General features: G+C 56.2%; 1 protein-coding gene across 2 annotated transcripts in view; it reads left to right on the top strand.

The window, feature by feature from the left end:
- Positions 1-12,082, top strand: part of ST8SIA5 (ST8 alpha-N-acetyl-neuraminide alpha-2,8-sialyltransferase 5) — a 60,819-nt gene that overhangs the window by 18,208 nt on the left and 30,529 nt on the right. Inside the window, exon 2 of one of the 2 annotated variants that reach the window (XM_047827947.1) lies at positions 234-341. The exons of the other annotated variant lie outside the window; for it this stretch is intronic. Coding sequence (XP_047683903.1) covers positions 234-341 — 108 coding nt within the window. The remainder of the gene's footprint in view (positions 1-233; positions 342-12,082) is intronic. 2 annotated transcript variants of the gene reach the window in all.

Raw genomic sequence — 12,082 nt, 5'->3', positions numbered from 1 at the left:
CACGTAACCTCAGCTCTGCAGGCAGAGGTGAAGGGGGGGGGGGTGCTGGATGTAAGTGAGCAGAGCTGTGGTTTGTTACCGTCAGTCATCCTCGTGGGTAGACGTCACCTCTGTCTCCAGCGAGTGCGTGGTCAAGGCGATGTGTCACTTGGTACAACAGAAAGTGATCTGTGGTAGATGGGTTTAACCCGGCATGTGGGCCTTGAGTACCGACTGCCTCGTTTTCTTGCCAGAAGCCTCCAGTTTGGTTGGCAGAGTGGCGACCAGCTGGCCAATTGGACGGGGCTCTTTAATGTCACGGACGACCCAGCAGTGCAGAGCGGCAGTGACTCCAGCTCCAGGTACAGACCCCCGGCGAGTGACCAGGGAGGGGGGAAGCCCATCCTGAGGTGACCTCGTAGCCCCTGCCCCATGCTCCGCCCCAGAGCTACCCTCAGGGAAGAAGCAGGCCCTAAGCTTACTGCCTTTTGGCATCGGCCTTGTCTCCCTTGCCGTGAGGGGTGAGGGCTAGACCCAACCACAAGGTAGGGACTCACTGGCCCCTCTCTGACTGGAGCTGGAAGGGGTGCGGAGTCTGGGTCTCGAGCTTTCATTTGAGGTGGGGGCTTCGGCTCCGTCCCTCCCACAAGGATTTCGGATGTCAGCCTGCAAGCGTGAGCAGGTGTGTGGGTGGCCTCAGGGCTGGGTGTTGGGCGTGGGTTCGGGTCCTCTGACATCCCACTGGGCAGGCCCCAGGCGGGGCTGACCTTGACTGGGGAAGAGCCATTCCCATCAAGATGGTGCTGACATTTGACATTCATACGGTCACATGGATATTTCTTCTTGCTCTGCTGCCGTGTTTGGAGTTCAATCAGTAACGAAGGGCACTCTGTACATTCCGGAGTTCAGTGTTTGTTGAATGAAGGAAAATACAGTATCCTCAGGTGGGGCACGCTCATTGCAGGGAAGGCGTCGCGGGGAATTCTTCCAGACTGGCAGAACTCTCTCTGCTCAGAGCTGGGTGTGGCTGGAACCCGCCAGCTAAGGGTTTCCAGGGGCCAATTAAGTCGTTTGGTCCCTTCATTTTTGCATTTCTAAGTGCGTGCTAACTCTCGGGTCTGTTTCCCTGGAAAGAGGCCTGAGTTTTGTTGTTATTCATTTTGACATCAGAATATTAAATGGACCCCACAGAGGAGAAGTAGTGTGTGTTTCAGGGACAACCCCCCCCCCCCCAATATGTGTGATTTTGTTCAATGCTCTGAAAAAGTAAAAAAGTGGTGCCAGTGTCAGAAAAACATCAGTCGGGGCAGTGTCCACAGACAGGCCTTAGGACGTGGGGTAGCCTCGGGGACCTGGTCTTATCCTGGCCTTTACGAGTACGGTTCTTTCCATATATGAGTGGTAGGAGCCCTGGCCGGCTGCTGGGCCCCTGGGCTGTCACCCGGTGAGAGCAGGGAGTCCAGACTTGCCCCTTCCAAGCACTGAGCCCCCAGTGTTGGTCTTTCCATTTCCTTTCGTGACTCGCTCGCCTGGATGGCGGGCGGTCTAGGTGTCCACCTTCCTGGGAAGGACTCTGAAGAACCCCCTGGGAGAGGTTTGGCTAGAAGGTGCTAATGAACTGAGCTGGATGGCACAGGCATTTCCTGGGGGAGGGGAGACTCCAGCAAGAGTTCTGTTTCCTCCTTTTCCGGTTGCTAACAGCCTTTCTCTCTCCTCCTTTCTCTGCATTTTGTTGCTAATTTCTCTGCCTCCCTACCCCACCTCCTCTCCCCTCCCTTTCTTCCTGCCACACTTGCTTGGTCCCCATTTCCTGCTTCCCTCCCACCTCCTTTCTTAACTACTCCCCCTCCCAGTGACCCAGACCAGCCTCCCCTCCCCTTTCACCCAGGATCCCCCAGGGTCAGGGTCACTGCTGGCCTCTTCCATTTGGCTTTGGAACTAAGGCACCCTTTGTTCCACATCCTCCCCAGCTAGCTGAGTTGATTTCCTCCTGGAGGGCTGCCATTTGACCCAGAGCCCCCTTGGTCATGGAATAAATGTGATGACCACACATCCCAACTTCTTCTGGGACAATCCCAGGGTCAGATCCCAATTTCTGGTTGACCCTGCAAAGTAGCTACTATGTATGTGAGAAACCACAATACGTACAGTTCCCATGTGTCGGAAATAATGGTTAATGTAATTAGAACTGGACTATACGTTGGAGCTTCTGGTCCTTAAAATTGGTAGGACAGCTCTTGGCAGGAGATTTGCAGGGCTTGGGGAGGGAGCTCACGCTGCTGTGGAAAGTGCTCTTCCGGGTGAAAACACCGCAGTGAACAGCCCTCCACGCATGGAACGTGTGCTGTGCCTCGTGGTATTATTCACCTAGTGAGTAATTCAGTGCGTATGCCATATTTTGCTCGCTATAGTTGTGTGGTGTGTCGGAGTGTGGTGAAGTGTGTTATTTATTATTAACACGGTTGGAAGGGAAAGTCAGGAGTTACCATATATAACCAGAGGACAAGAAGAGGCAAAAAAAAAAAAAAAGCGAATGACTCATAAATTGTATATTCAGCCAGGAGCCCAGGAGAAGGAGCAGGTCCAAGCGATCGGTCTGGAAAGCTCCAAATAAGACCACACAGAAAACCCAGGCCAGATAGAGCTCCTAATGGCTGTGGTCAGGTGTTGTCCAAGGAGAAGACCGGGGAAGGCCGGGCCGAATTGGAAAGTGTGTGAGTCGTAAAATATACATCGACATATAGCTTTATTAATTCAAGTGCAGGTCTAAAAGTGTCCAATAGGAGTCCTTAAGGGAACTGCTTTAGGGAGCCGATAGGGATAATTTTTTTTTTAATTTTTTTTTTTTTTCAACGTTTATTTTTGGGACAGAGAGACAGAGCATGAACGGGGGTGGGGCAGAGAGAGAGGGAGACACAGAATCGGAAACAGGCTCCAGGCTCTGAGCCATCAGCCCAGAGCCTGACACGGGGCTCGAACTCACGGAGCGCGAGATCGTGACCTGGCTGAAGTCGGACGCTTAACCGACTGCGCCACCCAGGTGCCCCGATAGGGATAATTTTTAATCAGCAAATGCTGCTGTGTAAGTGGGGTGCTTTGAACAAGCAGGAAGATCTTAGAAGACAGTTCTCATCACGTTCCAGTTACGTGTTTATGTTTCTGTCTCCCTCACTAGACAGTGGTTGTGCTTCTCCACCTCTGAATTCTCAGCAGCCAGTGTGTAAGCAGAAGGGGCTCAGTAAACGTTAGTTGAATTACAAAATGAATTAAGCAGGCACGTAGTCAAGGCTATTGGTAAAAAAGCACACTTAGATGTCAGTGTGGCCGAATTCTCCCTTAGAGATCTATTCCTTTGAATCAGTCTGTCTCTGGCACTGGCTTTGAAAATTAATCCCCAGAGGGGCCGCACTTTGAATCACAAACTCGTTCACAGTGTGGAATGATCTGAGAAGAGCAGGTGGTAGGGAAGTCTGGGCATTCTGGGCAGCCGGGTGGGGAAAGGGAGGCTGTGGGAGGGGGAGAGGGGCGGCTAAGAAGTAGAGAAGGCAGTGAAGGCAGGTTGTGTACTTGTGCAGTAACTGAGAAGCCCTCCCAAACACCTCCCACAGAGCATCGTGGCAACTGTGGGACGCGGATAAGGGAGAGCTCTTGTCCTCCATGGCCAGCTCAGTGCTTTGAGCCACCTCGCCCGGCCCAGCCGCCTGCCCTCCCCGTGACCGCCCAGAGGGCCGGGGAGGCAGCAGCGCCCTTGGCGGTCACGGTCCTGCAGGGTGGGCAGTTTTGCTTCCACTGCCTCTGCGTGTCCCAGGAAAAGGACCGGGTCAGAGGGGCCGAGGGCCGCTGGGGCAGGAGTCAGTCCTACAGGTGCTGACTGTCAGCCAGGCCTGCGGCCGCAGCATTAAAGGGCTTGGCTCAGCTGCTGCCAGCTGGACCCCAGCCCCACATCAATTCCTTATCATCCTGCCAGTACCCACCTCCCACTCACCTCCTCCTTGAAGCTTTCTTGGATAGCCTCTCTATATTCTATAAGAAGTATCTGCACAGAGGAATGCTTCTATCATTTCACGCCAGAGAACTCTCCAGCAAGTGCACGTACACGGTTCCGTGTTTGTTCAGGTATCCCCCAAATCCCAAGAACGGTGCGTGCATCTCCAGGGCCCTCCAGACCCTCCAGCTTCAGACACAGCCCACAGGTGCCCTGACTGGCCGGCCTCATCCGCCCTTCTCCCAGAGTCTGCACCGCCCTGGCCCTCCTGGTCTGGGTGATACGGCAAGAGCCGGTGTGCAAAGACGACTCCAGGAACTTTTCTCTCTGATGTCTAGAGCAGAGCTGGCCCCAGGCCACTGCCCATCCACGCTGCCCGTTCCTGGGACAGCATTCTTCCTGTGCTGCTGGGCTTCCAGGTTGGGGTGCAGGGGACCTCCCAAGTGGTGGTGGGGGGGGGAGGGGAGCACCAGCCACGGGACGAAAGAGCAAAAGCCCCCAAACTGACGCGACGAGAGACTCTGTTCCGCAGAAGAGCGAGCCAGCTGAGTGTCCAGGGCCCGGGCCAGAGCCCTTCGCTCTGGGGTGAGGTCTGTGTGCGTGTCCAGCACGGCCTCTGCAGTCCGGGGTTTGGGGTTGTCATTTTTCAGAGCTGGCGTTCAATTTCGCATTGTGTTATGCTGTATTCGGCTATTCCCCAGTTGTTTCAAGACAGTGTGTAATCAGGTACTACATTTGCGTGGCACGGATGGTGGGTGTGCCAAGAGCTCAGTGCGGAAGTCAGAGGTGCTTCCGTGGGGGGCAGAATCGGGCTTGGATCCTGACAGGCGATGCCCACGGGCAAGTGCTCCGGGGGCTGACGGGGTGCCCGGTGCTGTGCCGGGCGCCTGCCCCCCATCCTGCATTTCATCTCCCTCTCCCGTGTTTGAGGCGGGTACTGTCATCGCCCTCATTTTACAGGTGAGGAAACCGAGTCCCTGCAAGTGATGGGGGATGGAGCTGGTCACACCATGTGCCGTGTGACTCCAGACTCCCCGGACTGACAGCCCGTGCTAGACGGAGGGATTGTTCTTTCTGGACTGTGGACAGGTCAACCCGGGTAGGGTCGGGCGTTCGGGTACCTCTCTAGGGTCTCTCAACCGCCCCCCTCCCCGCCATCTCTTTGCCGCCTTTTATCCTCTGTGTCTTTCCCCCACCCCCTTTGTGGTTAGTGCTTTCTTGACTGTTACCCCTGACAAATGCTTCCTTCTACCTGCTCCTGGAGGCTCCACATTTCAAAGAGGAGCTGTTGGGGGCAAGATTAGCCCGAGGGAGGGGCGCCTGGGTGGCTCAGTCGGTTAAGCGTCCGACTTCGGCTCAGGTCATGATCTCGCCATCCGTGGGTTCGAGCCCCGCGTCGGGCTCTGTGCTGACAGCTCAGAGCCCGGAGCCTGTTTCAGATTCTGTGTCTCCTTCTTTCTCTGACCCTCCCCTGTTCATGCTCTCTCTCTCTCTCTCTGTCTCAAAAATAAATAAATGTTAAAAAAGAAAAAATTTAAGATTAGCCCGAGGGAAAGAATGTTCGTGCACTGTGCCCTACACACCTGACTCGTGAGTGCAGTCTGGTTTAGCATCAGCCTTTCCGGTCAATTTTTAAGGCTGTGAGAAAGGACAAAAAAAATAAATAAAAAGACGGCCGGAGTTCTCTCGGGCTCCATCCAGCTGGGAAGAATTTGGGGAATCAGGTTTGGCAGAATGTTCTGGGCTGGGTGCTGGAAAAGCAAAACAAAGATGGTGCAGCTTTCGCATCTCCTCCCACATACCTGACGTGGACCTCCGGTGGCCAACAGGCAGGAGGCCGTCTGTGGAGGCCAGGTCGTTGGCGTCCTGGGTCTCATCAAGTGGTGGTGTCCCGTGTGGTAAAGTCCCCCTGGCCCTCGAGCTTTGTGGCCCTTGGTTGAGTCTGAATGGAGTCTCCTGGGCAAATGACCACTTGGGCGCATGGGTCTGTGCCCCAGTTCCCTCATCCGTTGCACTGTCACCTTGTTCAGGCACTAGTGGTGGGGTCCCCCGAGAGGACCTTCTGGGTAGATCCGGGCCCCAGCTTCATCCTGACTCATGGCTGAGTATGAGGACTTTCTCTCTGAGCCGTGGTGTCCAGATCAGATGATCGAAGGTGCCTGCCAGGGCCTCCCCCAGGTCTGCTCCCAGAATGGCAAGTAAAAGGCGAGTGGGGTCAGGCTGGAGGACCAAGCATGCACCCGTGATCAGTAGTTTAGGGGGCTCCCGGATAGGAAGGCGCCCGAGGCCGTCCCAGTTTCGCACTCCACGTAGCCATGCACACGGCCTGCACCTGCTAGGTTGATGGCCGTAAAGACTGTGCTGGGGCGGGGGTGATGGGGCGATGGGGCTCACAGAGGCTGTCCTCCCGCGCAGGCCTCCTTGTACAGATGTAAACCTTCGTCCCGTCACCCTCCACCGGGGCTCCTACAGAGCACTCGGGTCTCTTCCTTCTTCCTCTGGCGGGTCCCTCACACGCAACTGACTGTCCCTCCCAGTTCTGCAGGCTGGGTGTTCGAGATCAGGAGGAGAGCACAGTTCAGGGTCAGATGCGAGCCCACCCTGCCTTGCACACCGTCATCTTCTTGCTGTGCCCTCGCCTGGTGGGAAGAGGGTGAGAGAGCTCTGTAGGGTCCCTTTTATAAAGGCACCGATGCCATGCGTGAGAGCTGCGCCCTCATGACCTAATGGCCCTCCAGTGACCCCGCCTCCTAATGCCATCACATTGGGGGGTTAGGTTTCAGCACGTGAGTTTGGGGGGGGGCACACACCTTCAGCCCGTGGCACTCACTCTGCTCGTCACGCAGACTCCCGCGGTGACTGTGTCCAGCACCTCCCACTTCCGTCCTCACCTCAAGCCACGCCAGTGGGGCGTCTGCCTCCCGGCTCCCCTGAATCTGCGCCGGTCAGGGTCACCGATGACCGTCTGGTTGCTAGGGCAGCAGGACCTCATCCATCCTCCTCTTCCTTGGCCTCCATTAGCTCTGGACAGAGCCGACCCTTCTGTCCTGGAAATGTTCTCTGCTCTTGACTTCTGTGGCATTGGGCGTTCCGGGTTTTCCTTCTTCCCACAGACTTCCCTTCTCAGTCTCCTTCCTTGGCCCCTTCTCTCCTGCCACCATCTGAATGTCGGAGCTGACTGCACGCGCCCCTCTGTGCTCTGCCCTCCTCTGAGATCTCACTTCGTCCTTTGTGCCTTGACTCTGGAACATGTATCTCTAACCCTGGCCTCTGCACTGGACTGCTGACTGCCTACTTACGATGTCCTCCCGAATGTCTGAGAGTCCCAGCAGCCTTACGGTGGCCCAGGGGCTTCGGACTTCCGCCCACGCTGTTTATCTTCATCGTTCCCTCCTCTCGAAATGGCTCTGTGATGCAACCAGTTGTCCAAGCGAAACTCCTAGGAGTTACCGTTGATTTCTCTCTTTCTTTGTCGCTGCGTAGATCTTGTCATCAGCTTATCCTTAACCCATTTCCTGCTCTGTCACCTTCTCCCACGTCTTAGCTGCCACTCTGTGCAATCCCCCCTCTTCTCAGGCGGCAACAGTCCCGTCTCCCTGTCTGCTTTACAGTGCGTCCTCCCTGCAGCGGCCAGAGGGAACTTTTCCATCAGACCGTGCGATTCCTCTGCTTCAACGCCCGGCTGTATCGAGGGGCCCACAGGCCCAGCCTGACCTGGTGCCGCTCGCCTCTCCGGCCTCATGTCCTCTGCCTGTCCACCCCACCGCCCCCACTGCCCTGTCCCTGCAGCCCGCTGGCTTTTTCCATCCTCGGGGTGTTTGTGTTTATTTGCCCTTCCCTGTCTGCAATGCTCTTCCTGCGCTCCTGCTGAGGGCTCCATTTCTGTTTGTTCAGAGAGGCCTTCCTTGACCTCCTACCAGCCTTCCAGGGACCCTCCAGCCCCCTATCCTGTTTTACTTTTATAGAGCTCATTACTACTTGGCACTATGTTGCATTAATATTTCATTTGTCTCCTCTCGTGAAAGTCCAGGAGGGCGGGGGGCGGGGATTGTATCTGGCTTGGTCGTCAGTGCATCCTGGCCTGAAACTGTGCCTGGCGTGTAGCAATGGATCAGTAAATCTTCGGTGAGTGAAAGAGGAGAAGACCATCCATCGAGGGGAGTTGCACAAAGTCCAGTTTACTAAGGACTGAGCTGGGGAGCGTGCCGGGGGCTGTAGGCACGTTCGAGGCAGAACACAGAAGGCTGCCAGGAAGCTGGCCTCTGATGTGCAAGCAGGTAGCAGCCACGAAAGACACAGTGAGGAAGAGCGTTCCCGAGAGAGACACCCCTCCAGTGAGAAAAGAGGACCGATTCACGCCCCTGGTGCCGGGAGGGAGAGAAGGACCCCGAAGGGAGCAGAGGTGGCCAGCTGGGGTGGGGAGGGGAGGAGAGGGGAAGTAAGAGGAGGCCAGTAGGTCTCAGCGGTTAGCTTGGGCCCCCGGGGCATGGTGGTGAGGCGCAGAGGGGCAGTAGGGCGGTGTCCGGGTGGAAGGCCGACCATGCTCGTTTAGACGCGTGGAGGTGTGCCGGGTGATTGGGCCGGATTTTAGAGGGGAGCTTTCCAGGGCTCCTTGGTGCAGCGCACAAAGTAAGGCTCCCGCGCGTGCACACTTGCGTGGACTGTCGGCACACTGGGTGTGGGGCCCTGCAGACCCACAGGGCGGGGGTGGGGGGGTGGAAAGGAGGAGTGGCAACAAGCTTTTGCCCCTGACCCCCCAGCCCCCACCGCTTGCCAGGAACGACCCTCCAGGGAAGCTCGCGCCGACAGTGGATGGATCACGGGACTATCGAGGGTTGTATTCAGAACATCAGGCTTTCTTAGCTCTCCGTTCTGATCCTTCAACCCCCTCTGCAGATTCCCACGGACGGATGAGGAAATGGTGGTCCAGGGAGAGCCAGCGTCCAGCCAGGGGGCCGAGTCAGGTCTCTCTACCACCTGGGGAGGGGGGAGTGTCTCCTCTGGGCAGCTGTGACCTGCAGTTGACAGCCCAGCTCTTCTTGGTTCTCTCTGCACCTATTTGAGAAGACACCACAGTCCTCTGAATTGTCAGGCTGCAGTTTCCAGACTCTGGTTTCTGTGCGTTTGCTCTGACGGGTAGCGCGCTGTCTCGAGATGGCAGCTGTTCTGGCCCCGAAATAGCATGGAGCTCACTGAAGGGGAGGGGGTTGCTCGCCGAGAAATCCCCCCCACCCCCCCATAACCGTGGCTTGTCAGAATCAGGGAGAGGGAGTACACTGCAGTCACTGAAGAACATAGGTTCTGGGCTCCTGAAAGCCTGAGGTCCCCTTTCCAGCACCCCCATTTATGAGCTGAATGACTTTGGGCAAGTTGCTTTTCCACTTACAGTCTGAATTTTGGGTATAAAAATGGGGAAACAATACCTGTCCTCACAGGGCTGTCGGGAGAATTAAACAAGACAAAGTTAAAGAGTCCAGTCTCAGACTGCCACATACAGTTGTGCAGGATGGGCACTGCACAAAGATACCCAGCCAAGGGGTCAGGCAGGGTTGACATCCAGCTCACTCTCACTTGATAAATCATGTGACTGGCATGTGGCTTAATTCATCTGGAGAAAGAGGTACTTTTTCCTAATTTGCACAGAGGTGCCATACCCTCACTGTATCCCTACCCAGTGTGGAATACATAAACCACTCTGTGGTCCTCTGAAACTCTGTACCAGGTTTGAGAAGAGTGCAGGGGTTCAGATTGCTGAGCTGGGGCCGCTTCCCTGCTCTGGGCTGGTGGAGGCTCTTGAAGGACATAGAGACCTCCTTGGGCTCCTGTCCTCTTGAACACCATCAGCACCCGGGGACGAGGGGCAGTGTTAGATAGAAAGCTGAAGGCATGCACCTTATCTTGTTCCAGCCAGGTGCTTGCTGGGGCTCAAGTTCTGGGACCTCCAAGAAAGACCCCACAGTCTAGGGTGCCTGCGTGGCTCAGTCGGTTAAGCATCCGTCTTCGGCTTAGGTCATGATCTCGTGGTTTGTGAGTTTGAGCCCCACATCAGGCTCTGTGCTGGTGGTGCAGAGTCTGCTTGGGATTCTCTCTCTCTCTCTGTCTCTCTGTGTCTCTGTCGCTCTCTCTGCCCCATCCCTACTTGTGCTCTCTCACTCTCTCTCAAAATAAATAAATAAGCTTGAAAAAAAAAAAAGACCCCATGGTCCTGATGAAGCTCCCGAGAGGGTTCAGACCAACAGGAGGGCCCTATGAGGGGCAGGCTCATGGACAAAGGCTGGCAGGGATGCGTGAGGGCCCCCGGCCACGCTGACAAGAGGCGTCCTCAGCCTGCAGAACTGGAGCCCGCGTCTGGGTAGGAGAATGGAAACTAACACGCAGGACTGCCGTGGTCACCTCTGAGTTTGTCTTCTCCCTTAGCAGAGGCCATCACCTGCTGGCTGGGCAGCCTGGGCTGCCTGGCCCTCCCCCACCCCCCCCGCCATGGTCCCTGAGGGCACAGAGGAGGGGGCAGGATGGAGGCAGCTTGGCGCCCGCCCCGGACTTGACTGCCGGAAGCCAAGTGGCATCTGAGATGAGCTGGTCTGAGCGGCCGTGACTATTTATACCCGTGAGGTGCCGAATGCGATGCCGGGGCCCCTCCCTTTGCGCCGGGCAGAGATCGGCTTTCGAGAATTGGACAAAGAGACAGCGACTGACTCACCCTGAGAGGCCAGTGGAGTTCAGAAAGTTGGAGAGACTGCTTCTCTCAGACTTCTGGCAGTTTGACGGGAAGCTCGAACTGTTTCGTGGGAGATCTAGGACTTAAAAAAAGGGGCATCTATTAGTGCTTTCCAATAGCGAAAGAGTCATAACCCATTACAGAAAACTTACAAAAGTACAGAAAAGTATTTTAACAGTCATTCACAATCCCATTATTCAAAGAAGCCGCCCATCAGTGCTTTGGTAGGGCCCTTCCCTGCGGCCCGTGCATTCACCGTTCTTTCGGGAGATCACAGTGCTGTAGCTTGTGTTTCCCGTTCAGCATCATCCTGGGAGCGTCTTCCCACGTCATTACACAAGGAGACGGAAGCCTCACTTGTGACGTCCGCATCAAAGTCTGTGTCCCCGCCAGACAGGGATTACCGTGCTTTTTCCAGAACGCAGTCCTTGGGTGTCCCGTCAGAAGCGGAGTCCGGAGGGGGGGCTCTCAGCAGCGGTTGTTATGATCCTGCTTCCTCGAGTGTTAGCTTTAGAGACGGGGGACGAAGCAGCACAGCTCAAAACAGCAAAGCCGGGTAGGATGGAGACAGGAACAGGGCCATTGGCTCCGTTTTCAGACAGGACACCTGGGGCTGTAGACCCCGGTGTGGGGCGCTTTTGACAACTTGGCTGAGGCACCACGTGGGGTGTTTTCGGGGTAGCTGGGGCTCGGTATCGTCACGTATGGCAAGACTCCACGGAAGTGGGAATCACTGCCACGAAGGAGGAAGACTTTATACTCACAGATCCCTAGACACCGGAGGCACGTCGCACCGTAAAGGCCACATAGGGGGCCACCAGGGCTGGTCAGGAGGCAGAGAGGGTGAGAGGGGAAAGTGGGCAAGAGCCTTCACAGGGGTTTCTGGGGAAGAAACAGCTGAGTCAGGGGCACAGGGATTGGTGGACTCTGGGGCCTAAGCGCTGTCCCTAGCTGTGTGGTACCTGGTCCTGGGATGATAAGGGCAGGGGGAAAGAGGCCCTGAATGTGAGAGGAGTGGTGGTGGCGGGTTATGAGCTCTGGACTGGGTTGTTTGCGTAGGAAACGTGCGCTCACGGGAGGTTACCGTCTGGAGGGATTGGCTAGCCCCAGGGTCAACAAGGCCCCGGATGTTAAAGCATCCGAAACACATATAGCTTCTGCACGGAGTCTGCCGCAGAGTTGGGTGATCAGGGACAGTCCCATGTCCGGGCAGAACACGTCATGGGCTTTATGCGCAGGGTGGCAGAGGAGAGGTTTACCGGTAGCAGCGGAAGGAGGACGCCAGCCGGTCCAGATGGCGGAGAAGCTTCCTGAGGTTCGTCGTGCCTGACTCAGCTCTGCCATCAGCCAGCTGAGGTCCAGAAGCAAGTCGCTGACTCTCTGGCCACTCCCGTCCTTTG

This window comes from Prionailurus viverrinus, chromosome D3 (assembly GCF_022837055.1).
Source record: "Prionailurus viverrinus isolate Anna chromosome D3, UM_Priviv_1.0, whole genome shotgun sequence".
Lineage (NCBI taxonomy): Eukaryota > Metazoa > Chordata > Mammalia > Carnivora > Felidae > Prionailurus > Prionailurus viverrinus.
This window is presented reverse-complemented; position numbering and strand designations above follow the sequence as displayed.